The sequence below is a fragment of the Nesoenas mayeri genome, assembly GCF_963082525.1.
Source record: "Nesoenas mayeri genome assembly, chromosome: 33".
NCBI classification, from domain to species: Eukaryota; Metazoa; Chordata; class Aves; order Columbiformes; family Columbidae; genus Nesoenas; species Nesoenas mayeri.
Window position 1 is genome coordinate 343,863 of NC_137573.1, and position 26,062 is coordinate 369,924.

The 26,062-nt window shown below is 60.8% G+C and overlaps 2 protein-coding genes across 2 annotated transcripts in view; one reads left to right on the top strand and one right to left on the bottom strand.

The window, feature by feature from the left end:
- Positions 1–26,062, bottom strand: part of PSENEN (presenilin enhancer, gamma-secretase subunit) — a 156,706-nt gene that overhangs the window by 106,339 nt on the left and 24,305 nt on the right. The window lies entirely within an intron of this gene.
- On the top strand, positions 1,346–26,062 carry ATP4A (ATPase H+/K+ transporting subunit alpha). The gene is made up of 23 exons (XM_080361560.1): positions 1,346–1,393; positions 1,793–1,876; positions 2,342–2,401; positions 4,443–4,646; positions 6,258–6,371; positions 6,953–7,087; positions 7,961–8,078; positions 9,257–9,525; positions 11,071–11,269; positions 11,936–12,045; positions 13,665–13,799; positions 15,072–15,252; positions 16,248–16,417; positions 17,246–17,382; positions 17,783–17,933; positions 19,126–19,294; positions 19,815–19,969; positions 20,591–20,714; positions 21,882–22,027; positions 23,184–23,317; positions 25,109–25,210; positions 25,610–25,701; positions 25,815–26,062. Exons 1-23 carry the CDS (start codon positions 1,382–1,384, stop codon positions 25,841–25,843), a joined length of 3,030 nt encoding a protein of 1,009 aa, XP_080217686.1. The 5' UTR covers positions 1,346–1,381; the 3' UTR covers positions 25,844–26,062.

Here is a 26,062-nt window from a genome sequence, read left to right on the forward strand (position 1 = left end):
GGGACCCAGGCGTTCGGGAGGGGTCACGTTACTCTTGGCATCCCCCACAAAGCATCATGGGAACCTCCCCGGACGCCTGGGTCCCCTTGGGGAACAATGATGGTGGAGCGAAGCATGATGGGAAATCCCGAACTCCTGGGTCCCTCCCGAACTCCTGGGTCCTCTCCCGAACTCCTGGGTCCCTGGGGCACTCCTGGGTCCCCTCCCGAACTCCTGGGTCCTCTCCCGAACTCCTGGGTCCCTGGGGCACTCCTGGGTCCCTCCCGAACTCCTGGGTCCCTCCCGAACTCCTGGGTCCCTCTCGAACTCCTGGGTCCTCTCCCGAACTCCTGGGTCCCTGGGGCACTCCTGGGTCCCCTCCCGAACTCCTGGGTCCCCAGAGGCCCCCGCTTTATTAAACCCCCAACGTCTCGGGGACAAGACCGATAAGATAATATTAATTAATCATTAACGAGCAACAATAATGGGGACCCAGGCGTCCGGGTCCTCCCCCTCCCCCCACATTTGATAAGATGGGACCTGATAAGGGAGGAGGGAGGGGGAACAACATCAAGGGCGACCCAAGGGTGGGGGGAGGGGTCTGGGGGGACCCAGGAGTTCGGGAGGGACCCAGGAGTTCTGAGGGGGACCCAGGAGTCCGGGTTGTCTCATTTCCCTCCAAAAAAAATGGACCCAGGCATCCGAGTGTCTCCCCCCAACCCATCAGCCCACAGGAGGGACCCAGGAGTTCGGGAGGGACCCAGGAGTGCCCCAAGGGACCCAGGAGTTCAGGAGGGACCCAGGAGTGCCCCAATGGACCCAGGAGTTCGGGAGGGGACCCAGGAGTTCAGGAGGGACCCAGGAGTTCATGGAGGGACCCAGGAGTGCCCCGAGGACCCAGGAGTTCGGGAGGGACTCAGGGGTTTGGGGGGAACAAAGTGATGGGAGACCCAGAAGTTTGGGAGGGACCCAGGAGTTCATGGAGGGACCCAGGAGTTCATGGAGGGACCCAGGAGTTCGGGAGGGACCCAGGAGTTCCCCAAAGGACCCAGGAGTTCCCCAAAGGACCCAGGAGTTCAGGAGGGACCCAGGAGTGCCCCAAGGGACCCAGGAGTTCGGAAGGGACCCAGGAGTGCCCCAAGGGACCCAGGAGTTTGGGAGGGACCCAGGAGTTCAGGAGGGACCCAGGAGTGCCCCAGAGACTGAGAAGTGGAGGAAGGGACCCAGGAGTTCATGAGGGACCCAGGCGTTCGGGGAGGGACACAGGAGTCCGGGAGGGACCCAGGCGTCCGGGCGAGGTCACCTTGGGGCGGTTCCCACCCCTTGGGTTCGGGAGGTATAAGAGGAGGTGGGGAAGGAACTGGGAGGCACTGGGAGCTACTGGGAGGCACTGGGAGCTGCCATGGGGAAGGAGGTGAGGACGGACGGACGGACGGACATGGGGAAGGGTGGGGGGACTGGGATGGACTGGGATGGACTGGGAGGGACTGGGGGGGACTGGGAGGGACTGGGATGGACTGGGATGGACTGGGAGGGACTGGGGGGGACTGGGAGGGACTGGGAGGGACTGGGAGGGACTGGGATGGACTGGGATGGACTGGGATGGACTGGGAGGGACTGGGAGGGACTGGGAGGGACTGGGATGGACTGGGATGGACTGGGGGGGACTGGGAGGGACTGGGATGGACTGGGGGGGACTGGGAGGGACTGGGAGGGACTGGAGGGGACTGGGGGGGACTGGGAAGGACCAACACACAGAGAGATGAATGGAGGCCCTTGACCTTGACCTCTGACCTTGACCTTGACCCCCCAGGAGAGCTACGAGTTGGGCCCCACCCGGGGCAAAGCCAAACGGAAACGGGACAAGCTGGAGGACATGAAGAGGGAGATGGACGTGGTAACTGGGCCAGACTGGGAGCACTGGGAGGGGATGGGTGCCTCCCGGACGCCTGGGTCCCCTCCCGAACTCCTGGGTCCCCTCCCGATCTCCTGGGTCCCTCCTGAACTCCTGGGTCCCTCCTGAACTCCTGGGTCCCCTCCCGATCTCCTGGGTCCCTCCTGAACTCCTGGGTCCCTCCTGAACTCCTGGGTCCCTCCCGAACTCTTGGGTGCCCTCCCGGACGGCTGGGTGCCCTCCCGAACTCCTGGGTCCCTGGAGCACTCCTGGGTCCCTCCTGAACTCTTCGGTCCCTTCCCGAACTCCTGGGTCCCCTCCCGGACTCCTGGGTCCCTTCCCGGACTCCTGGGTCCCTTCCCGGACTCCTGGGTCCCTCCTGTGGGCTGGGGGGGGTTGGGAGGGACACTAAGAACTGGGAGGGACCGAAAGGGTCAGAGGTCAGAGGTCAAAGGTCGTTGCCCCCAGGATGACCACAAGCTGGAGCTGAGTGAACTGGAGGTCAAGTACAGCACCAGCATCAGCAAGGTGACCTTTGACCCCTGACCTCTGACCCCCAGCTCATCCCTCCCGTGACCCCCCATTGAACCCCCCTTGACCCCATTGATCCCATTGACCCCATTGATCCCATTGACCCCATTGACTCCGCCTTGATCCCATTGACCCCATTGACCCCTCATCAACCCCATTGACCCCATTGCCCCCCCATTGACCCCATTGACCCCATCGACCCCCCCAACCCTCTTGACCCATCAACCCCATTGACCCTCCCATTGACCCCATTGACCCCCTATTGCCCCTGTTGACCCCACTGACATTATTGACCCCATTGCCCCCCCCATTGACTCCATTGACCCCATTGACCCCATAACTTCCCCATTTACTCCATTGATACCATTGACCCCCATTGACCCCATTGCCCCCCGATTGACTCCATTGACCCCATTGATGCCCTCTTTGACCCTATGGACCCAATTGCCCCCCCATTGACCCCATTGCCCCCCCATTGCCCCCCCATTGCCCCTACTGCCCCCATTGACCCCATTGACCCCATTTTCCCCCCATTCACTCCATTGACCCCATTGACCCTCCCCTTGACCCCATTCACCCCATTGCCTCCCCATTGTCTCCATTGACCCCACTGACTCCATTGACCCTCCCCTTGACCCCATTGCTCCCCCATTGTCTCCATTGACCCCATTGACCTCATCGACCCCCCCAACCCTCTTGACCCATCAACCCTATTGACTCCATATACCCCCTATTGACCCCATTGACCCTTCCATTGATCCCATTGCCCCCCTCTTGACCCTATTGCCTCCCATTGACCCCATTGACCCTCCCATTGACCCCATTGATCCCCCCAACCCTCCTGACCCATCAACCCTATTAACCCCATTGACCCCATTGATCCCCCCAACCCTCTTGACCCATCAACCCTATTGACCCCATTGACCCCCATTGACCCCATTGACCCCGTTGACCCCATTGCCCCCCCACTGCCCCCATTGATCCCATTGACTCCATTTTCACCCCATTCACTCCATTGACCCCATTGCTCCCCCATTGTCTCCATTGACCCTCCCATTGACCCCATTGACCCCCCATTGACCCCATTGCCCCTCCCTTTGACCCCATTGCCCCCCCCGACCCTATTGCCCCCCATTGACCCCATTGATCCCCCCAACCCTCCTGACCCATCAACCCTATTAACCCCATTGACCCCATTGACCTCATCGACCCCCCCAATCCTCTTGACCCATCAACCCTATTGACCCCCTATTGACCCCATTGACCCTCCCATTGATCCCATTGCCCCCCCCTTGACCCTATTGCCTCCCATTGACCCCATTGACCCTCCCATTGACCCCATTGATCCCCCCAACCCTCCTGACCCATCAACCCTATTAACCCCATTGATCCCCTATTGACCCCATTGGCCCCCCACTGACCCTATTGCCTTCCATTGACCCCATTGCCCCTATTGCCCCCCCTTGACCCTATTGCCTCCTATTGACCCCATTGCCCCCCCATTGACCCTATTGCCTCCCATTGACCCCATTGCCCCCCCCTTGACCCTATTGCCTCCTATTGACCCCATTGCCCCCCCATTGACCCTATTGCCTCCCATTGACCCCATTGCCCCTATTGCCCCCCCCTTGACCCTATTGCCTCCTATTGACCCCATTGCCCCCCCATTGACCCTATTGCCTCCCATTGACCCCATTGCCCCCCCCTTGACCCTATTGCCTCCTATTGACCCCATTGCCCCCCCATTGACCCTATTGCCTCCCATTGACCCCATTGCCCCCCCCTTGACCCTATTGCCTCCTATTGACCCCATTGCCCCCCCATTGACCCTATTGCCTTCCATTGACCCCATTGCCCCTATTGCCCCCCCCTTGACCCTATTGCCTCCTATTGACCCCATTGTCCCCCCATTGCCCCCATTGCCCTCCCCTTGACCCTATTGCCTCCCATTGACCCCATTGCCCCCATTGCCCCCCCCTTGACCCTATTGCCCCCTATTGACCCCATTGCCCCCCCATTGCCCCCCTTGCCCCCCCAGGGCCTGGTGGAGGCCGTGGCCGCCGAGCGGCTCCTCCGGGACGGTCCCAACGAGCTGCGCCCCCCCCGCGGGACCCCCGAGTGCGTCAAGTTCGGGCGCCAATTGGCCGGGGGGCTGCAGTGCCTCATGTGGGTGGCGGCCGCCATCTGCCTCATCGCCTACGGCGTCCAGGAGGGCGAGGGCGACCGCGGCAGCTCCGACAACGTGGGTCGCGCTCGGGGGGGCGCTCGGGGACCTTTGGGTGCATTTGGGGGGGAATTCGGGGCAATGGGGTCAGGGCAATGAGATCAATGGGGTTGATGGGGGTCATTAGGGTCAATAGGGAAGCTATGGGATCAATGGGGTTGATGGGGGTCAATGGAGTCAATAGGGAAGCTATGGGATCAATGGGGTTGATGGGGGTCAATAGGGTCAATAGGGAAGCTATGGGATCAATGGGGTTGATGGGGGTCATTAGGGTCAATAGGGAAGCTATGGGATCAATGGGGTTGATGGAGGTCAATAGGGTCAATAGGGAAGCTAGGGGGTCAATGGAGTCAATAGGGAAGCTATGGGGTCAATGGTGTTGATGGGGGGTCAATGAGGGGGCAATGGGGTCAATAGGGTTGATGGGGGGTCAATAGGGTCAATAGGGAAGCTATGGGGTCAATAGGGTCAATAGGGAAGCTATGGGGTCAATAGGGTCAATAGGGAAGCTATGGGGTCAATGGAGTCAATAGGAAAGCTATGGGGTCAATGGGGTTGATGGGGGTCAGTGGAGTCAATAGGGAAGCTATGGGGTCAATGGTGTTGATGGGGGGTCAATGAGGGGGCAATGGGGTCAATGGGGTTGATGGGGGGTCAATAGGGTCAATAGGGAAGCTATGGGGTCAATAGGGTCAATAGGGAAGCTATGGGGTCAATGGAGTCAATAGGAAAGCTATGGGGTCAATGGGGTTGATGGGGGTCAATGGAGTCAATAGGAAAGCTATGGGGTCAATGGTGTTGATGGGGGGTCAATGAGGGGGCAATGGGGTCAATGGGGTTGATGGGGGGTCAATAGGGTCAATAGGGAAGCTATGGGGTCAATGGAGTCAATAGGAAAGCTATGGGGTCAATGGGATTGATGGGGGTCAATGGAGTCAATAGGAAAGCTATGGGGTCAATGGGGTTGATGGAGGTCAATGGAGTCAATAGGGAAGCTATGGGGTCAATGGGGTTGATGGGGGTCAATGGAGTCAATAGGGAAGCTATGGGGTCAATGGGTTTGATGGGGGTGTCAATGGGGTCAATGGAGTCAATGGGGGGGCAATGGGGTCGATGGGGTCAATAGGGAAGCTGTGGGGTCAATGGGGTTCATGGAGGGTCAATGGGGTCGATGGGGGGTCAGTGGGGTCATTGGGGTCAATAGGGAAGCTGTGGGGTCAGTGGGGTTGATGGGGGGTCAATGGGGTCAATGGGGAAGCTGTGGGGTCAATGGGGGGCCAATGGGTTCAATGGGGTCAATGGAGTCAATGGGGCCGATGGGGAAATTCGAGTCCATCTTGGGGACATTTGGGACCATTTTGGTGTCACTTGGGACCATTTTGGGGTCACTTGGGTCCATTTGGAGGTCACTTGGCACCATTTTGGGTCCATTTGGGTCCATTTTGGGGACATTTGGCTCCATTTTGGGGCCAATCCGGGTCTATTTGTCCTCGCGGAACATCCGGATCACAACGACCCCCAACACGAGGACAACTTGTGGGTCTCGGGGGTGGGACCCAGGCGTTCGGGCCCCTCCCGCGGTGCCCCCCGGACGCCTGGGTCCCCCGTGACGTGGTCCCCGTGTCCCAGTTGTATTTGGCCATCGCGCTCATCGCCGTGGTCGTGGTCACCGGCTGCTTCGGTTACTACCAGGAGTTCAAGAGCACCAACATCATCGCCAGCTTCAAGAACCTGGTCCCGCAGGTCAGGATGAGGTCACCCGGACGCCTGGGTCCCCTCCCGGACGCCTGGGTCCCCTCCTGAACGCCTGGGTCCCTTCCCAAACGCCTGGGTCCCTCCCGAACACCTGGGTCCCCTCCCAAACTCCTGGGTCCTTCTCACACTCCTGGGTCCCTCCTGACCGATTGGGTCCCCTCCCGAACTCCTGGGTCCCCTCCCGGACGCCTGGGTCCCCTCCCGGACGCCTGGGTCCCCTCCTGGACGCCTGGGTCCCTTCCTGGACTCCTGGGTCCCCCCCAAAAACCAGTTCCCAGGGTTCATCGACCAGTTGGTCAACTGGTTGTTGAGGTTCCTCAACCAGGAGCTTGAGGTTCTTCATCCTGTCCCGGACTCCTGGGTCCCTCCCCGGACTCCTGGGTCCCTCCCCGAACTCCTGGGTCCCTCCCGGACTCCTGGGTCCCTCCTGCACTCCTGGGTCCCTCCCGGACTCCTGGGTCCCTCCCGGACTCCTGGGTCTCCTCCTGAACTCCTGGGTCCTCTCCCGAACTCTTGGGTCCCTCCCGGACGCCTGGGTCCCTCACCCGGACGCCTGGGTCCCTCTTTAGCAAGCCACCGTGATCCGAGAAGGCGGGAAACTCCAAATCAACGCCAACGAGCTGGTGGTGGGAGACGTGGTGGAGATCAAAGGGGGCGACCGCGTCCCCGCCGACATCCGCATCATCTCGGCTCAGGGCTGCAAGGTGAGGTCCGCCCCCCCCCGGACGCCTGGGTCCCTTCCCGGATGCCTGGGTCCCCTCCCGAACTCCTGGGTCCCCCCCAGAAACCAGTCCCTGGGCTCCATTGACCAGTTGGTCAACTGGTGGTTGAGGTTTCTCAATGGGGAACCAACGTTCGTCATGGGGAGGTTGAGGTTCTTCAGCCTCACCCGGACGCCTGGGGCCCCTCCCGAACTCCTGGGTCCCCTCCCGGACTCCTGGGTCCCTCCCCGAACTCCTGGGTCCCCTCCCGAACTCCTGGGTCCCCAACCCCAACACCTCGCAGTCTCTCACCCTCACACCTTAAGTCCTTCATCCCAATGGCTGGGTCCCCTCCCCGGACGCCTGGGTCCCCTCCCCGGACTCCTGGGTCCCTCCCGGACTCCTGGGTCCCCTCCCGGACTCCTGGGTCCCCAACCCCAACACCTCGCAGTCTCTCACCCTCACACCTTAAGTCCTTCATCCCAATGGCTGGGTCCCCTCCCCGGACGCCTGGGTCCCCTCCCCGGACTCCTGGGTCCCTCCCGGACTCCTGGGTCCCCTCCTGGACTCCTGGGTCCCCAACCCCAACACCTTGCAGTCTCTCACCCTCACCCCTTAAGTCCTTCATCCCAATGGCTGGGTCCCCTCCCCGGACTCCTGGGTCCCCTGCCGGACTCCTGGGTCCCCTCCCGAACTCCTGGGTCCCCTCCTGGACTCCTGGGTCCCCAACCCCAACACCTTGCAGTCTCACCCTCACCCCTTGAGTCCTTCATGCCAAGAGTTGGGTCCCTCCCCGAACTCCTGGGTCCCTCCCCGAACTCCTGGGTCCCTCCCGGACGCCTGGGTCCCCTGTTCTGGAGCGTCATTGGCCCCCAGGTGGACAATTCGTCGCTGACGGGGGAGTCGGAGCCGCAGACGCGCTCGCCCGAGTGCACCCACGAGTCGCCTCTGGAGACCCGCAACATCGCCTTCTTCTCCACCATGTGTCTGGAAGGTGACGTCATCACCCGGACGCCTGGGTCCCTACCCGCCCGGACGCCTGGGTCCCTCCCGGACACCTGGGTCCCCCCCAGAATCCATTCCCCATGGCCCATCAATCAGTTGGTCAACTGGTGGTTGAGGTTCCTCAATGAGGAACCAACGTTCTTCATGGGGATGTTGAGGGTCTCCATCCTCCCCCGAACTCCTGGGTCCTCCCCCCGAACTCCTGGGTCCTCCCCGAACTCCTGGGTCCCCCCTGCACTCCTGGGTCCCTCCTGCACTCTTGGGTCCCTCCCGGACGCCTGGGTCCCCTCAAAACCCATTCCCCATGGTCCATCACCCAGTTGGTCAACTGGTCATTGAGGTTCCTCATCCGACCATTGAGGTTCCTCAACCAATCATTGAGGTTCCTCAACCAATCATTGAGGTTCCTCAACCAACCATTGAGGTTCCTCAACCAATCATTGAGGTTCCTCAACCAACCGTTGAGGTTCCTCAACCAATCATTGAGGTTCCTCAACCAATCATTGAGGTTCCTCAACCAACCATTGAGGTTCCTCAACCAATCATTGAGGTTCCTCAACCAACCGTTGAGATTCCTCATCCAACCATTGAGGTTCCTCAACCAATCATTGATCTTCCTCAACCAACCATTGAGGTTCTTCATCCAACCATTGAGCTTCCTCAACCAACCGTTGAGGTTCCTCAACCAATCATTGAGGTTCCTCAACCAACCATTGAGGTTCCTCAACCAACCGTTGAGGTTCTTCATAGGAACATTGAGTTTCTCCCCCGGACTCCTGGGTCCCTCCCGGATGCCTGGGTCCCTCCCGGACTCCTGGGTCCCCCCAAAACCAATTCCCCATGGTCCATTAACTGGTCATTGAAGTTCCTCAACCAATCGTTGAGGGTCTTCAACCAACCATTGAGGTTCTTCATACGAATGTTGAGTTTCCCTCCCGGACTCCTGGGTCCCTCCCGGACTCCTGGGTCCCCCCAAAACCAATTCCCCATGGTCCATTAACTGGTCATTGAGGTTCCTCAGCCAACCATTGAGGTTCCTCAACAGAAACCAACGTTCTTCATAGGAACATTGAGTTTCTCCCCCGGACTCCTGGGTCCCTCCCGGACGCCTGGGTCCCTCCCGGACGCCTGGGTCCCCCCAACGCCACCATTTTGATCCCCGTTTAGGGACAGCTACGGGCTTGGTGATCAACACGGGCGACCGGACCATCATCGGGCGCATCGCCAGCTTGGCCTCGGGGGTGGAGAACGAGAAGACGCCCATCGCCATCGAGATCGAGCACTTCGTGGACATCATCGCCGGCTTGGCCATCTTCTTCGGGGCCACCTTCTTCGTGGTGGCCATGGTCATCGGTTACCCCTTCCTCAGGGCCATGGTCTTCTTCATGGCCATCGTGGTGGCCTACGTCCCCGAGGGCCTGTTGGCCACCGTCACGGTGAGCGCCATGGGGGGTTCTTGGGTGCTATGGGGCTTCGTGGGGTCCTGGAGGTGGTTATGGGGTCCTGGAGGTGGTTATGGGGTCCCACCATGAGCTATGAGGAACCCAAAGGTCTTGATGGACCTTCTGATGTATCTATGGGGTTCCACCACAACCTATGGCTGCTATGGGGGACCCAAAGGTCTTGATGGACCCCATGACGTGTCTATGAGTTCCCACCACAACCTACGGGTTCCTAGATATCCCTATGGGTCCCAAGCCACCATGTGACCTCTGGGATGTCCCCAAAATGGTCTTCTTCATGGCCATCGTGGTGGCCTATGTCCCCGAGGGCCTGTTGGCCACCGTCACGGTTAGCGCCATGGGGGGTTCTTGGGTGCTATGGGGCTTCGTGGGGTCCTGGAGGTGGTTATGGGGTCCTGGAGGTGGTTATGGGGTCCCACCACAACCCATGGGTGCTATGGGGGACCTGAAGGTCTTGATGGACCCCATGACGTGTCTGTGGGTTCCCACTACAACCTATGGGTGCTATGAATGAACCTGAAGGTCTTTATGGACCCTATGGCTTCTCTAAGACCCAAATGTCTTGATGGACCCCATGACGTGTCTATGGGTTCCCACCACAACCTATGGATTCTTAGATGTCCCTATGGGTCCGAGGCCACCGTGTGACCTCCAGGATGTCCCCAAGAACCCATGGGTTCCATGAGGGACCTGAACGTCTTAATGGACTTTATTGCTTCTCTAAGGACCCAATGATCTTGATGGACCCCATGACGTGTCTATGGGTTCCCACCACAACCTATTGGTTCTATGAAGGACCCAAAAGTCTTGATGGACCCCATGATGTGTCTGTGGGTTCCCACCACAACCCATGGGTGCTATGGGGGACCCAAAGGTCTTGATGGACCCTGTTGCTTCTCTAAGGACCCGAAGGTCTTGATAGACCGCATGACGTGTCTATGGGTTCCCACCACAACCTATGGGTGCTATGGGGGACCCAAAGGTCTTAATGGACCCTATAGCTTCTCTAAGGACCCAAAGGTCTTAATGGACCCCATGACGTGTCTACGGGTTCCCACCACAACCTGTGGGTCCCATAAGGGTTCTAGGTGTCCCTATGGGTCCGAGGCCACCGTGTGACCTCCAGGATGTCCCCAAGAACCCATGGGTGCTATGGGGGACCCAAAAGTCTTGAGGGACCCTATTGCTTCTCTAAGACCCAAATGTCTTGACGGACCCCATGACGTGTCTATGGGTTCGCATCACAACCTATTGGTTCTATGAAGGACCCAAAGGTCTTGATGGACCCCATGACGTGTCTATGGGTTCCCACCACAACCTATGGCTTCTATGAGGAACCTGAAGGTCTTAATGGACCCTAAGGCTTCTCTAAGGACCCAAAGGTCTTGATGGACCCCATGACCTATCTACGGGTTCCCACCACACCCCATGGGTCCCATAAGGGTTCTAGGTGTCCCTATGGGTCCGAGGCCACCGTGTGACCCCCGTTACGCCCCCTGGTGTCCCCATTGTCCCCAGGTGTGCCTGTCGCTCACGGCCAAGCGCCTGGCGCGCAAGAACTGCGTGGTGAAGAACCTGGAGGCCGTGGAGACCTTGGGCTCCACCTCCGTCATCTGCTCCGACAAGACCGGCACCCTCACCCAGAACCGCATGACGGTGGCGCATCTGTGGTTCGACAACCAGATCCACGCGGCCGACACCACCGAGGACCAGTCCGGTGAGCGGTGGGGACACTGGGGTCCCCATGGTCCCCATGTCCCATGTCCCCATGGTCCCCATGCCCCCATATCCCCATTATCCCCATTATCCCCATTGTCCCCCTGTCACCCTGTCCCCATGTCCCCATGTCCCCATATTCCCCATATTCCCCATATTCCCCATTGTCCCCATTGTCCCCATATTCCTCATATTCCCCATTGTCCCCCTGTCCTCATGTCCCCATGTCCCCTTGTCCCCATTGTTCCCTTGTCCCCATGTCCCCGTTGTCCCCATGTCCCCATATTCCCCATTGTCCCCATATCCCCCTGTCCCCATGTCCTCACGTCCCCATATCCCCATGTCCCCCTGTCCCCATTATCCCCATTGTCCCCATGTCCCCATATCCCTATTATCCCCATTGTCCCCATGCCCCCATTGTCCTCACATTCCCCATTGTCCCCCTGTCCCCCTGTCCCCATGTCCCCATATTCCTATTATCCCCATTGCTTCCATTGTCCTGAATGTCCACATTGTCCCCCATTGTCCCCAACGTCCCCATTACCCCCAACGTCCCCATTACCCCCAACGTCCCCATTACCCCCAACGTCCCCATTACCCCCAATGTCCCCATTGCCCCCAATGTCCCCATTGTCCCCAACGTCCCTAATTGTCCCCATGTCCCCAGGCCAGAGTTTCGACCAATCCTCGGACACCTGGGCCATGCTGAGCCGCGTCGTCACCCTCTGCAACCGGGCCCAGTTCAAACCGGGCCAGGAGAACGTCCCGGTGGCCAAGGTGGGGACATGGGGACACTGGCGACATTGGGGTCAATGGGGACATTGGGGTCAATGGGGACATTGGGGTCATTGGGGGGATATTGGGGACGTGAGGACATTGGGGTCAATGGGGTCATTGGGGTCAGTGGGGTCATTGGGGTCATTGGGGACATTGGGGCCAATGGGATCATTGGGTCATTGGGACACTGGGGTCATTGGGGGGTACTGGGGACATGAGGACATTGGGGTCAATGGGGACACTGGGTGGATATTGGGGACATCGTTGGGGACATTGGGGTCAATGGGGTCATTGGGACATTGGGGTCATTGGGGGGATATTGGGCACATGAGGACATTGGGGTCAATGGGGACATTGGGGTCAATGGGGGGATATTAAGGACAACGGGGTCAATAGGGTCATTTGGGTCATTGGGGTCAATGGGGTCATTGAGACATTGGGGTCATTGGGGGGATATTGGGGAATATTGGGGACATTAGGGTCAATGAGATCAATGGGGTCATTGGGGTCAATGGGGTCATTGGGGACATTGGGATCATTCGGGGGATATTGGGGACATGAGGACATTGAGGTCAATGGGGACATTGGGACATTGGGGTCAGTGGGGACACTGGGGTCAATGGGATCATTGGAGTCATTGGGGTCATTGGGGATATTGGGATCAATGGGGTCATTGGGACATTGGGGTCATTGGGGGGATATTGGAGACACTGGGACATTGGGGTCAATGGGGACATTGGGACATTGGGGTCATTGGGGGGATATTGGGGACATGAGGACTTTGGGACCAATGGGGAGATTGGGTCAGTGGGGACATTGGGGTCAATGGGGTCATTGGGGTTAATGGGGGGATATTAAGGACAATGGGGCCAATGGGATCATTGGGGTCAGTGGGGTCATTGAGACATTGGGGTCAATGGGGGGATATTGGGGACATGGGGACATTTGGGTCATTTGGGTCAATGGGGTAATTGGGGTCAATGGAGACAATATAGACTCCCAGACCCCGCCCACATAAGCCCCGCCCACATAGACCCCTCCCACTTAATCCCCGCCCACTTAACCCCTTCAACCCAATGCGCATTGAGACCCTATGGGGGCGATATAGATGCCCCCAGAGCTCCACCCACTTAAGCCCGGCCCATTCTAAGCCACGCCCACTTAATTCTCACCCAATTAGGCCCTTCCCACTTAATCCCCGCCCACTTAACCCCTTCAACCCAATGCCCATTGAGACCCTATAGGGGCGATATAGACCCCCCCCGAGCTCCACCCGCTTAAGCCCCGCCCAATATAAGCCCCACCCCCTTAACCACCACCCCCTTAAGCCCCGCCCTCCCTAAATCCCGCCCACTTAACCCCGCCAACTTGATGCCCATTGAGACCCTATGGGGGCAATATAGACCCCCCCCCAGCTCCACCCACTTAAGCCCCGCCCATTCTAAGCCCCGCCCACTTAATTCTCACCCAATTAGGCCCTTCCCACTTAATCCCCGCCCACTTAACCCCTTCAACTCAATGCCCATTGAGACCCTATGGGGCCAATAGATCTCCCCCAGAGCCCCACCCACCCAAGCCCCACCCACCCAAGCCCCGCCCAGCTAAGCCCCGCCCCGCAGCGCGAGGTGATTGGCGACGCGTCCGAGACGGCGCTGCTCAAGTTCGCGGAGGCGACGCTGGGGACGGTGACGGAGGCGCGGGAGCGATGGCCCAAGGTGGCCGAGCTGCCCTTCAACTCCACCAACAAGTTCCAGGTGAGGGACCCAGGCGTTCGGGAAGGGACCCAGGAGTTCGGGAGGGACCCAGGAGTTCGGGAGGGGACCCAGGAGTTCGGGAAGGACCCAGGAGTTCAGGAGGGCACCCAAGAGTTCAGGAGGGACCCAGGAGTTTAGGAGGGGACCCAGGAGTTCGGGAGGGACCCAGGAGTTCGGGAAGGAGCCAGGCGTTCGGGAGGGGACCCAGGAGTTCGGGAGGGACCCAGGAGTTCAGGAGGGGACCCAGGAGTTCGGGAGGGGACCCAGGAGTCTGGGAGGGGATCCACGTGTCTGGGAGGGACCCAGGAGTTCTGAGAGGGACCCAGGAGTTCGGGAGGGGCCCAAATAGGGGACCCAGGAGTTCGAGAGGGGACCCAGGAGTTCAGAAGGGACCCAGGAGTTCAGGAGGGACCCAGGAGTTCTGGGAGGGACCCAGGACTTCGGGAGGGGCCCAAATAGGGGACCCAGGAATTCGAGAGGGGACCCAGAAGTTCAGAAGGGACTCAGGAGTTCAGGGGGGACCCAGGAGTCTGGGAGGGACCCAGGAGTTCTGGAGGGGACCCAAGAGTTCGGGAGGGGATCCAGGTGTCTGTGAGGGACCCAGGAGTTCGGGAGAGAGTCACATAGGGGACCCAGGAGTTCTGGGGGAACCAGGAGTCCTAGAGGGACCCAGGAGTCTGGGAGGGACCCAGGAGTTCTGAGAGGGGACGCAGGAGTTCAGGAGGGACCCAAATAGGGGACCCAGGAGTCCGGGAGTGACCCAGGAGTTTAGGAGGGACCCAGGAGTTCGGGAGGGCACCCAGCCGTCCGAGAGGGCACCCAAGGGTTCGGGAGGGACCCAGGAGTTCGGGAGGGACCCAGGAGTTCGGGAGGGACCCAGGAGTTCGGGAGGGACCCAGGAGTTCGGGGAGGGACCCAGGAGTTCGGGAGGGACCCAGGAGTTCGGGAGGGACCCAGGAGTTCGGGGGGGACCCAGGAGTTCAGGAGGGACCCAAGAGTTTGGGAGGGACCCAGGAGTTCAGGAGGGACCCAGGCGTCTGGGAGGGGACCCAGACATTTGGGCAGCAACCCAGGTGTCTGGGAGGGACCCAGGCATCCGGGTGGGCACCCAAGAGTTCAGGAGGGACCCAGGAGTTCGGGAGGGGACCTAGGAGTTTAGGAGGGGACCCAGGTGTCCAGGAGAGCACCCAAGAGTTCGGGAGGGACCTAGGTGTCCGGGAGGGGACCCAGGAGTTCGGGAGGGACGCAGGCGTCCGGTTGCCCCTCCCGCAGGTGTCGGTGCATGAGTTCGGGGAGCGGCAGCTGCTGGTGCTGAAGGGCGCCCCCGAGCGGGTGCTGGAGCGCTGCGCATGGGTGCTGCTCAAGGGCCAGGAGGTGGCGCTGGACGCCCAATGGCGCGAGGCCTTCGAGGGGGCGTACGCCGAGCTGGGGGGCCGGGGGGAGCGCGTGCTGGGTGAGTGGGGACATTGGGGGCAATGGGGGCCATGGGGACAATGGGGGCAATGGGGGCAATGGGGGCAATGGGGGCAATGGGGGCAATGGGGGCAATGGGGACAATGGGGGCAATGGGGACATTGGGGGCAATGGGGGCAATGGGGGCAATGGGGACAATGGGGGCAATGGGGACATTGGGGACATTGGGGGCAATGGGGGCAATGGGGGCAATGGGGACAATGGGGGCAATGGGGACATTGGGGACATTGGGGACATTGGGGGCAATGGGGGCAATGGGGACAGTGGGGGCAATGGGGGCACTTGGGGGCAATGGGGGCAATGGGGACAGTGGGGGTGATGGGGACGTTGGGGGGTGATGGGGACATTGGGGGAAATGACCCCATTGACCTCATTGTCCCCATTGACCCCAATGACCCAAATGTCCCAAATGACCCCATTGACCCCAATGACCCCATTGACCCCAATGTCCACATTGATGCCATTGACCCCAATGACCCCGTTGCCCCCATTACCCCCATTGCCCCCATTGCCCCCATCGCCCCCATCGCCCCCATTGCCCCCATCACCCCCATCGCCCCCATTGTCCCCATCGCCCCCATTGTCCCCATCGCCCCCATTGTCCCCATCTCCCCCTTTGTCCTCATCGCCCCCATCGCCCCCAATGTCCCCATTGCCCCCAATGTCCTCATTCCCCCCATTGCCCAAAATGTCCCCACTGTCTCCATTGTCCCCATCGCCCCCATTGTCCCCATCGCCCCCATTGTCCCCATCGCCCCCAATGTCCCCATCGTCCCCATCGTCCCCATCGTCCCCATCGTCCCCATCGTCCCCATCGCCCCCATCGCCCCCATCGTCCCCATCGTCCCCATCGCCCCCATCGCCCCCATCGCCCCCATCGCCCCCATCGTCCCCATTGTCCCCAATGTCCCCATTGCCCCCATCGCCCCCATCGCCCCCATTGTCCCCATTGTCCCCATTGTCCCCATGCCGCAGGGTTCTGTGCGCGCTGGCTGCCCGCGGGGTCGGTGGCCGCGGGGACGGACCCCGAGTCGCTGCCCGAGGTGGCCCAGGGGCTCTGCTTCGCGGGGCTGGTGGCCATGATCGACCCCCCCCGGGCCACCGTCCCCCAGGCTGTGCTCAAGTGTCGGACGGCCGGGATACGGGTAGGGACATTGGGGACATTGGGGACATTGGGGGGAATGGGGACATTGGGGACATTGGGGTCAATGGGGGAAATGGGGACATTGGGGGTCATGGGGACATTGGGGTCAATGGGGGGAATGGGGACATTGGGGTCAATGGAGACATTGGGGACATTGGGGGTAATGGGGACATTGGGGATAATGGGGACATTGGGGTAATGGGAGAAATGGGGACATTGGGGGGACAATGGGGACATTGGGGGTAATGGGGATATTGGGGGGGAAAGGGGACAATGGGGACATTGGGGACAATAGGGGTGATGGGGACATGGAGGGTAATGGGGGCAATGGGGACATTGGGGATATTGAGGGGACATTGGGGATATTGGGGGGACATGGGGACATTAGGGACATTGGGGGCGATGGGGACATGGGGGGTAATGGGGGCAATGGGGACATTTGGGATATTGGGGGAACATTGGGGATATTGGGGAGACATGGAGACATTAGGGACAATGGGGGGCAATGGGGACAGTGGGGATAATGGGGACATTGCGGGGACAATGGGGATATTGGGGCACATGGGGACAATGGGGACATTGAGGGGACAATGGGGACATTGGGGGACAATGGGGGATAATGGGGACATTGGGGGTTATGGGGACATTGAGGATATTGGGGGCAATGGGGACATTGGGGGGACAATGGGGACAATGGGGACATTGGGGAGACATGGGGCCATTGGGGACACGGGATATTGGGGACACTGGGGCTATTGGGAATAGTGGGGGCCATGGGGACATCGTGGGGACCATTGTGGATATTGGGGTGACACGGGGGTGTCCCCAGGTGATCATGGTGACCGGTGACCACCCCATCACGGCCAAGGCCATCGCGGCGGCCGTGGGGATCATCTCGGAGGGCAGCGAGACCCCCGAGGAGGTGGCGGCGAGACAGCGCGTCCCCCTGGACAGGGTGGACCCCAGGTACGGGGACCCAGGCGTCCGGGAAGGGACCCAGGCGTCCGGGAGGGACCCAGGAGTTCGGGAGGGACCCAGGAGTTCAAGAGGGGACCCAGGAGTTCAGTGGGGCCCATATAGAGGACCCAGGAGTTCGGGAGGGGACCCAGGAGTTCGGGAGGGGACCCAGGAGTTCGGGAGGGGACCCAGGAGTTCGGGGGGGACCCAGTAGTTCGGGGGGGACCCAGTAGTTCGGGAGGGACCCAGGAGTTCAGGAGGGACCCAGGAGTTCAGTGGGGCCCATATAGAGGACCCAGGAGTTCAGTGGGGCCCATATAGAGGACCCAGGAGTTCGGGAGGGACCCAGGAGTTCAGGAGGGACCCAGGAGTTCGGGAGGGGACCCAGGCGTCCGGGGGTGTCCCGCAGGCTGGCGCGGGCGCGGGTGGTGACGGGGGCGGAGCTGGCGGCCATGACGCCGGGGACGTTGGAGGGGCTGCTCCGCGCTCACCCCGAGATGGTGTTCGCCCGGACGTCACCGCAGCAGAAACTCGTCATCGTGGAGAGCTGCCAGCGCCTGGTGGGGACACGGGGACATGGGGGGGGTTGGGGACATTGGGGGGGGTTGGGGACATTGGGGGAGTTGGGGGACATGAGGCCAATGGGGACATTTGGGACAATGGGGGTGTTGCTTCCCCTTTGACCCCATTGACTCCATTGACTTCATTGGCCCCATTGACCCCCCCATTGACCCCCCCATTGACTCCATTGACCCCATTGACCCCCCCATTGACCCCACTGACCCCCCCATTGACTCCGTTGACCCCCCCATTGACCCCATTGACCCCCCCCCCATTGACCCCATTGACTCCATTGACAGTCCCATTGACCCCACTGACCCCCCCATTGACTCCATTGACAGTCCCATTGACCCCACTGACCTCCCCATTGACACCATTGACCCCCCCATTGACCCCATTGACCCCATTGACGGTCCCATTGACCCCACTGACCCCCCCATTGACTCCGTTGACCCCCCATTGACCCCATTGACCCCCCCCATTGACCCCATTGACTCCATTGACAGTCCCATTGACCCCACTGACCCCCCCATTGACTCCATTGACAGTCCCATTGACCCCACTGACCCCCCCATTGACACCATTGACCCCCCCATTGACCCCATTGACCCCATTGACGGTCTCATTGACCCCACTGACCCCCCCATTGACTCCGTTGACTCCCCCATTGACCCCATTGACCCCTCCATTGACCCCATTGACCCCCTCATTGACCCCATTGATGGTCCCATTGACCCCATTGCTTCCCCATTGATGCTATTGACACCTCCCATTGACACCATTGACCCCCCATTGACCCCCCCATTGACCCCATTGATCCCATTGACCCCAATGTCCCCATTGCCCCCATTGCCCCCATTGCCCCCATTGAACCCATTGACCCCATTGATCCCATTGACCCCATTGCCCCCATGACCCCGTTGCCCCCCTTGACCCCATTGCCCCCATTAACGCCATTGACCCCAATGTCCCCATTGACCCCATTGACGCCATTGACCCCATTGAACCCAATGTCCCCATTGCCCCCATTGGTCCCATTCACCCCATTGCCCCCATTGACTTCATTGAACCCATGGACTCCATTGCCCCCATTGACCCCAATGTCCCCATTGACTTCATTGACCCCATTGCTCCCATTGACCCCATTGACCCCATGACCCCATTGTCACCCACTGTCCCCCATGTCCCCAGGGCGCCATCGTGGCGGTGACGGGCGACGGCGTCAACGACTCGCCGGCGCTCAAGAAAGCCGACATCGGGGTCGCCATGGGCATCGCCGGCTCCGACGCCGCCAAGAACGCGGCCGACATGATCCTGCTGGACGACAACTTCGCCTCCATCGTCACCGGCGTGGAGCAGGGTGACCGTGGGGACAGCCCCGGACGCCTGGGTCCCTCCCGGACACCTGGGTCCCCTCATGAACTCCTGGGTCCCTCCCGAACTCCTGGGTCCCTCCCGAACTCCTGGGTCCCTCCCGCACACCTGGGTCCCTCCCGCACTCCTGGGTCCCTCCCGAACTCCTGGGTCCCTCCCGCACACCTGGGTCCCTCCCGCACTCCTGGGTCCCTCCCGCACACCTGGGTCCCTCTCGCACTCCTGGGTCCCTCCCGCACTCCTGGGTCCCTCCCGCACACCTGGGTCCCTCTCGCACTCCTGGGTCCCCTCCCGAACTCCTGGGTCCCTCCCGCACACCTGGGTCCCTCCCGCACTCCTGGGTCCCTCCCGAACTCCTGGGTCCCCTCCTGAACGCCTGGGTCCCCCAAACTCCCGGCTCTCCCAAACTCCTTGTCCCTCCCGAACACCTGGGTCCCTCCCGCACTCCTGGGTCCCTCCCGAACTCCTGGGTCCCCTCCCGAACGCCTGGGTCCCTCTCCCCATAGGTCGCCTGATCTTCGACAACCTCAAGAAGTCCATCGCCTACACGTTGACCAAGAACATCCCCGAGCTGACCCCGTATCTCATCTACATCACGGCCAGCGTGCCCCTCCCCCTGGGCTGCATCACCATCCTCTTCATCGAGCTCTGCACCGACATCGTGAGTCCCGCCCGGACGCCTGGGTCCCCACCCGGACGCCTGGGTCCCCCCTAAAACCAATTGCCAGGGTCCATTGACCAGTTGGTCAAGCGGTGTTGAGGTTTCTCAATGAGGAACCAACATTCACCCGAACTCCTGGGTCCCTCCTGAACTCCTGGGTCCCTCCCAGAACTCCTGGGTCCTTCCCTGGGGCACTCCTGGGTCCCTCCCGGACTCCTGGGTCCCTCCCAGACTCCTGGGTCCCTCCTGAACTCCTGGGTCCTTCCCTGGGGCACTCCTGGGTCCTTACTGGGGCACTCCTGGGTCCCTCCCGGACTCCTGGGTCCCTCCCAGACTCCTGGGTCCCTCCTGAACTCCCGGGTCCATTGGGGCACTCCTGGGTCCCTCCCGAACTCCTGAGTCCCTCCCTGAACTCCTGGGTCCTTCCCTGGGGCACTCCTGGGTCCCCTCCCGAACTCCTGGGTCCCCTCCCGAACTCGTGGGTCCCTCCCGGACGCCTGGGTCCCCTGAACTCCCAATTCCCCCCAAACTCCTGTTTCCCCTCAACTCCTGGGTCCCTCACCCGGACGCCTGGGTCCTCCCGGACGCCTGGGTCCCTCACCCGGACGCCTGGGTCCGCAGTTCCCGTCGGTGTCGCTGGCCTATGAGAGGGCGGAGAGCGACATCATGCACCTGAAACCCCGGAACCCCCGACGCGACCGATTGGTCAACGAGCCCCTGGCGGCCTATTCCTATTTCCAGATCGGTACGGCCGGACGCCTGGGTCCCTCCCGGACGCCTGGGTCCCCTCCCGGACGCCTGGGTCCCCTCCCAAGCTCCTGTGTCCCCCAAACTCCTGTTTACCCCGAACTCCTGGGTCCTTTTCCACCCGTGTGCCTGGGTCCCTGGGGCACTCCTGGGTCCCTGGGGCACTCCTGGGTCCCTCCCAAACTCTTGGGTCCCTCCCGAAGTCCTGGGTCCCTTGGGGCACTCCTGGGTCCCTCCCGGACTCCTGGATCCCTGGGGCACTCCTGGGTCCCTCCTGAACTCCTGGGTCCCCCGATCTCCCATTTCCCCCCAAACTCCTGGGTCCCTCCCGGATGCCTGGGTCCCTTGGGCACTCCTGGGTCCCTCCCCACCTCCTGTGTTCCCTGAACTCCTGGGTCCCCCGATCTCCCATTTCCCCCTGAAGTCCCATTTCCCCCTGGACGCCTGGGTCCCTCCCGGACTCCTGGGTCCCTCCCGAACTCCTGGGTCCCTGGGGCACTCCTGGGTCCCTGGGGCACTCCTGGGTCCCTGCAGGCGCCATCCAGTCGTTCGCGGGGTTCGTGGACTATTTCATGGCCATGGCGCAGGAGGGCTGGTGGCCCATTGTGCCCCCGGACGCCTGGGTCCCTCCCGAACTCCTGGGTCCCTGGGGCACTCCTAGGTCCCTCCCAGACTCCTGGGTCCCCCAAACTCCTGTGTCCCCTGAACTTCTGGGTCATTTTCCACCCGAACTCCTGGGTCCCTCCCGAACTCCTGGGTCCCCCGATCTCCCATTTCCCCCCAAACTCCTGGGTCCCTCCCGGACGCCCGGGTCCCTGGGGCACTCCTGGGTCCCTGGGGCACTCCTGGGTCCCTGCAGGCGCCATCCAGTCGTTCGCGGGGTTCGTGGACTACTTCGTGGCCATGGCGCAGGAGGGCTGGTGGCCCATTGTGCCGCCGGACGCCTGGGTCCCTCCCGAACTCCTGGGTCCCTGGGGCACTCCTGGGTCCCTCCCAGACTCCTGGGTCCCCCAAACTCCTGTGTCCCCTGAACTTCTCGGTCATTTTCCACCCGAACTCCTGGGTCCCCCGATCTCCCATTCCCCCCCAAACTCCCATTTCCCTCCCGGACGCCCGGGTCCCTGGGGCACTCCTGGGTCCCTGGGGCACTCCTGGGTCCCTGCAGGCGCCATCCAGTCGTTCGCGGGGTTCGTGGACTACTTCGTGGCCATGGCGCAGGAGGGCTGGTGGCCGCTGCTCTGCGTGGGGCTGCGCCCGCGCTGGGAGGACGAGCACGAGCAGGAGCTGCAGGACAGTTACGGGCAGCAGTGGGTGCGTATGGACCCCATAGGCGCCTATAGATCCCTATAGGGACCTACGGAACCCTAGAGACACCTACAGAGCCCGGGAGAGCTACAGGGGGTCTCTATGGGTCCCTATTGGTCTCTATGGGTCTCTATGGTTCCCTATTGGTCTCTATGGTTCCCTATTGGTCTCTATGGGTCTCTATGGTCTCTGTGGGTCTCTATGGTCACTCTATAGGTCTCTATGGGTCCCTATGGGTCTCTATGGGTTGGTTATGGGTCTCTATGGTCTTTATGGTCTCTATGGCCTCTATGGGTCCCTGTTGGTCTCTGTGTGTCTCTATGGGTGTCTATTGCTCCCTATGGGTCCCTATGGGTCTCTATGGGTCTCTATGGGTGTCTATGGGTGTCTATGGGTCTGTATGGGTCTCTATGGGTCTCTATGGGTCTCTATGGGTGTCTATTGCTCCCTATGGGTCCCTATGGGTCTCTATGGGTCTCTATGGGTGTCTATGGGTCTGTATGGGTCTCTATGGTCTCTATGGGTCTCTATGGTCACTCTATGGGTCCCTATGGGTCTCTGTGTTCTCTATGGGTCTCTATGGTTCTCTGTGGGTCTCTATGGTCCCTATGGTTCCCTATGGGTCTCTATTGGGTCTCTATGGTTCCCTAGGGGTCTCTATGGGTTCTATGGGTCCCTATGGTCCCTATGGGTCTCTGTGTTCTCTATTGGTCTCTATGGTCTCTATGGGTCTCTATGGTTCTCTATGGGTTTCTATGGTTCCCTATGGGTCTCTATGGGGCTCTGTTGGGTCTCTATGGTTCCCTATGGTCTCTATGTTCTCTATGGTCTCTATGGGTTCTATGGGTCTCTATGGTTCCCTATGGTCTCTATGGGTCCCTATGGGTCTCTATGGTCTCTATGGGGCTCTATTGGGTCTCTATGGGTCCCTATTGGTCTCTATGGCTCCCTATTGGTGTCTATGGGTCTCTGTGGGTCTCTGTGGTCCCTATGGTTCCCTATGGGTCTCTATGGTCTCCATGGTCTCTATGGGTCTCTATTGATCTCTATGAGTCTCTATGGCTCTCCTACGAATCTCTATGGTTCCCTATGTGTCTCTATGGAGCCTATAGGAGCCGTGGGTGCCCCGGCGGCTCCCATAGCCCCTATACGTCCCCTATAGACGTTCTGGCAGCGGCGGTACCAGCAGTACACGTGCTACACCGTGTTCTTCATCAGCATCGAGATGTGTCAGATCGCCGACGTGCTGATCCGCAAGACCCGGCGCCTCTCGCTGTTCCAGCAGGGGCTCTTCCGGTCGCCTATGGATCCTATAGGGGGCTATGGGGGGGCTACGGGGTCCTATGGGGTCCGTAGAGGGCCATAGGGGGCTATGGAGTCAATGGGGTTTAGGTGGAGTCAATGGGGGCTCTGCCAAGGTCTATGGGATCTATGGGGCTCTTCCAGTCGCCTATGGATCCTGTAGGGGGCTATGGGGGGCTACGGGGTCCTATGGGGTCCATAGAGGGCCATAGGGGGCTATGGAGTCAATGGGGTTTAGGTGGAGTCAATGGGGGCTCTGCCAAGGTCTATGGGGTCTATGGGGCTCTTCCAGTCGCCTATGGATCCTATAGGGGGCTATGGGGGGCTACGGGGTCCTATGGGGTCCATAGAGGGCCATAGGGGGCTATGGAGTCAATGGGGTTTAGGTGGAGTCAATGGGGGCTCTGCCAAGGTCTATGGGATCTATGGGGCTCTTCCAGTCGCCTATGGATCCTATAGGGGGCTATGGGGGGCTACGGGGTCCTATGGGGTCCATAGAGGGCCATAGGGGGCTATGGAGTCAATGGGGTTTAGGTGGAGTCAATGGGGGCTCTGCCAAGGTCTATGGGATCTATGGGGCTCTTCCAGTCGCCTATGGATCCTGTAGGGGGCTATGGGGGGCTACGGGGTCCTATGGGGTCCATAGAGGGCCATAGGGGGCTATGGAGTCAATGGGGTTTAGGTGGAGTCAATGGGGGCTCTGCCAAGGTCTATGGGATCTATGGGGCTCTTCCAGTCGCCTATGGATCCTATAGGGGGCTATGGGGGGCTACGGGGTCCTATGGGGTCCATAGAGGGCCATAGGGGGCTGTGGGGTCAATGGGGTTTTGCTGGGTCAATGGGAACTCTGCCAATGTCTATGGGGTCTATGGGGCTCTTCTAGTTGCCTATGGATCCTATAGGGGGCTATAGGGGGGCTATGGGGTCCTATGGGGTCCATAGAGGGCCATAGGGGGCTGTGGGGTCAATGGGGTTTTGCTGGAGTCAATGGGGACTCTGCCAATGTCTATGGGGCCTATGGAGCTCTTCCAGTCGCCTATGGATTCTATAGGGGGCTATGGGGTCCTATGGGGTCCATAGAGGGCCACAGGGGGCGATGGAGTCAATGGGGTCTTGCTGGGGTCAGTGGGAACTATGGGGGGGTCTATGGGGGTCTATGGGGCTCTTCTGGTTGCCTATGGATCCTATAGGGGGCTATGGGGGTTATGGGGTCCTATGGGGTCCATAGAGGGCCATAGGGGGCTGTGGGGTCAATGGGGTTTTGCTGGGGTCAGTGGGAAATATGGGGGGGGTCTATGGGGCTCTTCTGGTTGCCTGTGGATCCTATAGGGGGCTGTGGGGTCCTATGGGGGCCATAGGGGGCTATGGAGTCAATGGGGTTTTGCTGGAGTCAATGGGGACTCTGCCAAGGTCTATGGGGTCTATGGGTCTATGGGGCTCTTCTGGTCACCTATAGATGCTGTAGGGTCTACATGGGACTATAGGGATCTACGGGGGTCCATAGGGGGCTATGAAGTCGATGGGGTTCTGCTGGGGTCTATAGGGGCTGTTGGGGGCTATAGGGGGCGCCATAGGGTGCTATAGAGGGCTATAGGGGGCTATGTGGGCTATAGGTCCCTATATGTCCCCAGGGGGTGCTATTGTGCCCCATAGGTCTCTCCAGGTCCCTATGGGGCCCCATAGGAGCCCATAGGTCCTTACAGGAGCCTACAAGAGGGGCCCATAGGGTGCTCATTGGGTGCTCTAGGATCCTATAGGTGCTATAGGTGGCGTCTCCCCCTATAGGAACCACATCCTGGTGATCGCCATCGTGTTCCAGGTCTCCATCGGCTGCTTCCTCTGCTACTGCCCCGGGATGCCCAACGTCTTCAACTTCATGCCCATCCGGTGCGCCCGGACGCCTGGGTCCCTTGGGGCACGCCTGGGTCCCTTGGGGCATGCCTGGGTCCCTTGGGGCACGCCTGGGTCCCTCCCAGACGCCTGGGTCCCCCCTGAACGCCTGGGTCCATCCCTGAACTCCTGGGTCCCTCCTGAACGCCTGGGTCCCCTCCCCGGACTCCTGGGTCCCCTCCGGGATTCCAGGGTCGCCTCCCGGACGCCTGGGTCCCTCCCGAACTCCTGGGTCCCTCCCCGAACTCCTGGGTCCCTCCAGGACTCCTGGGTCCCCTCCCGGATTCCAGGGTCCCCTCCCGAACTCCTGGGTCCCCTCCCGAACTCCTGGGTCCCTCCCTGAACTCCTGGGTCCCTCCCGAACTCCTGGGTCCCCTGACCACGTGTCCCCCCCAGGTTCCAATGGTGGTTCGTCCCGATGCCCTTTGGGCTCCTCATCCTCATCTACGACGAGATCCGGAAACTGGGAGTGAGGAGACACCCCGGAAGTGAGTCACCCCGGACGCCTGGGTCCCTCCCGAATGCCTGGGTCCCCTCCCGAACTCTTGGGTCCCTCCCGGACGCCTGGGTCCCCCCCTCACCTCTCTCTTTCACCCCCCAGGTTGGTGGGACCGAGAACTTTACTACTGAGACGGAGGCTGCACCGGACGCCTGGGTCCCTCCCGCACTCCTGGGTCCCTCCCGGACTCCTGGGTCCCCTCAAACCTCCCAAAAAATCCCCCTGGGAGCCCCGAACCGCCCATTTCCCCCCCTATTTGTCTCGGTGCAACATCACTTCCGGTCCCCCAGGCGCCTCGGTGCCACTTCCAAACCTCCCCCCCTCTGCCCCCGCGACCCGGAACTTTGGTT

What these genes read in the sequence shown, in the direction of transcription:
- ATP4A (XM_080361560.1), top strand. An exon ending in ACAGCACCAGCATCAGCAAG is followed by an intron (nt 2,402 to 4,442) that starts GTGACCTTTGAC and finishes TTGCCCCCCCAG; the next exon opens with GGCCTGGTGGAGGCCGTGGC. An exon ending in CACCACCGAGGACCAGTCCG is followed by an intron (nt 11,270 to 11,935) that starts GTGAGCGGTGGG and finishes CCATGTCCCCAG; the next exon opens with GCCAGAGTTTCGACCAATCC.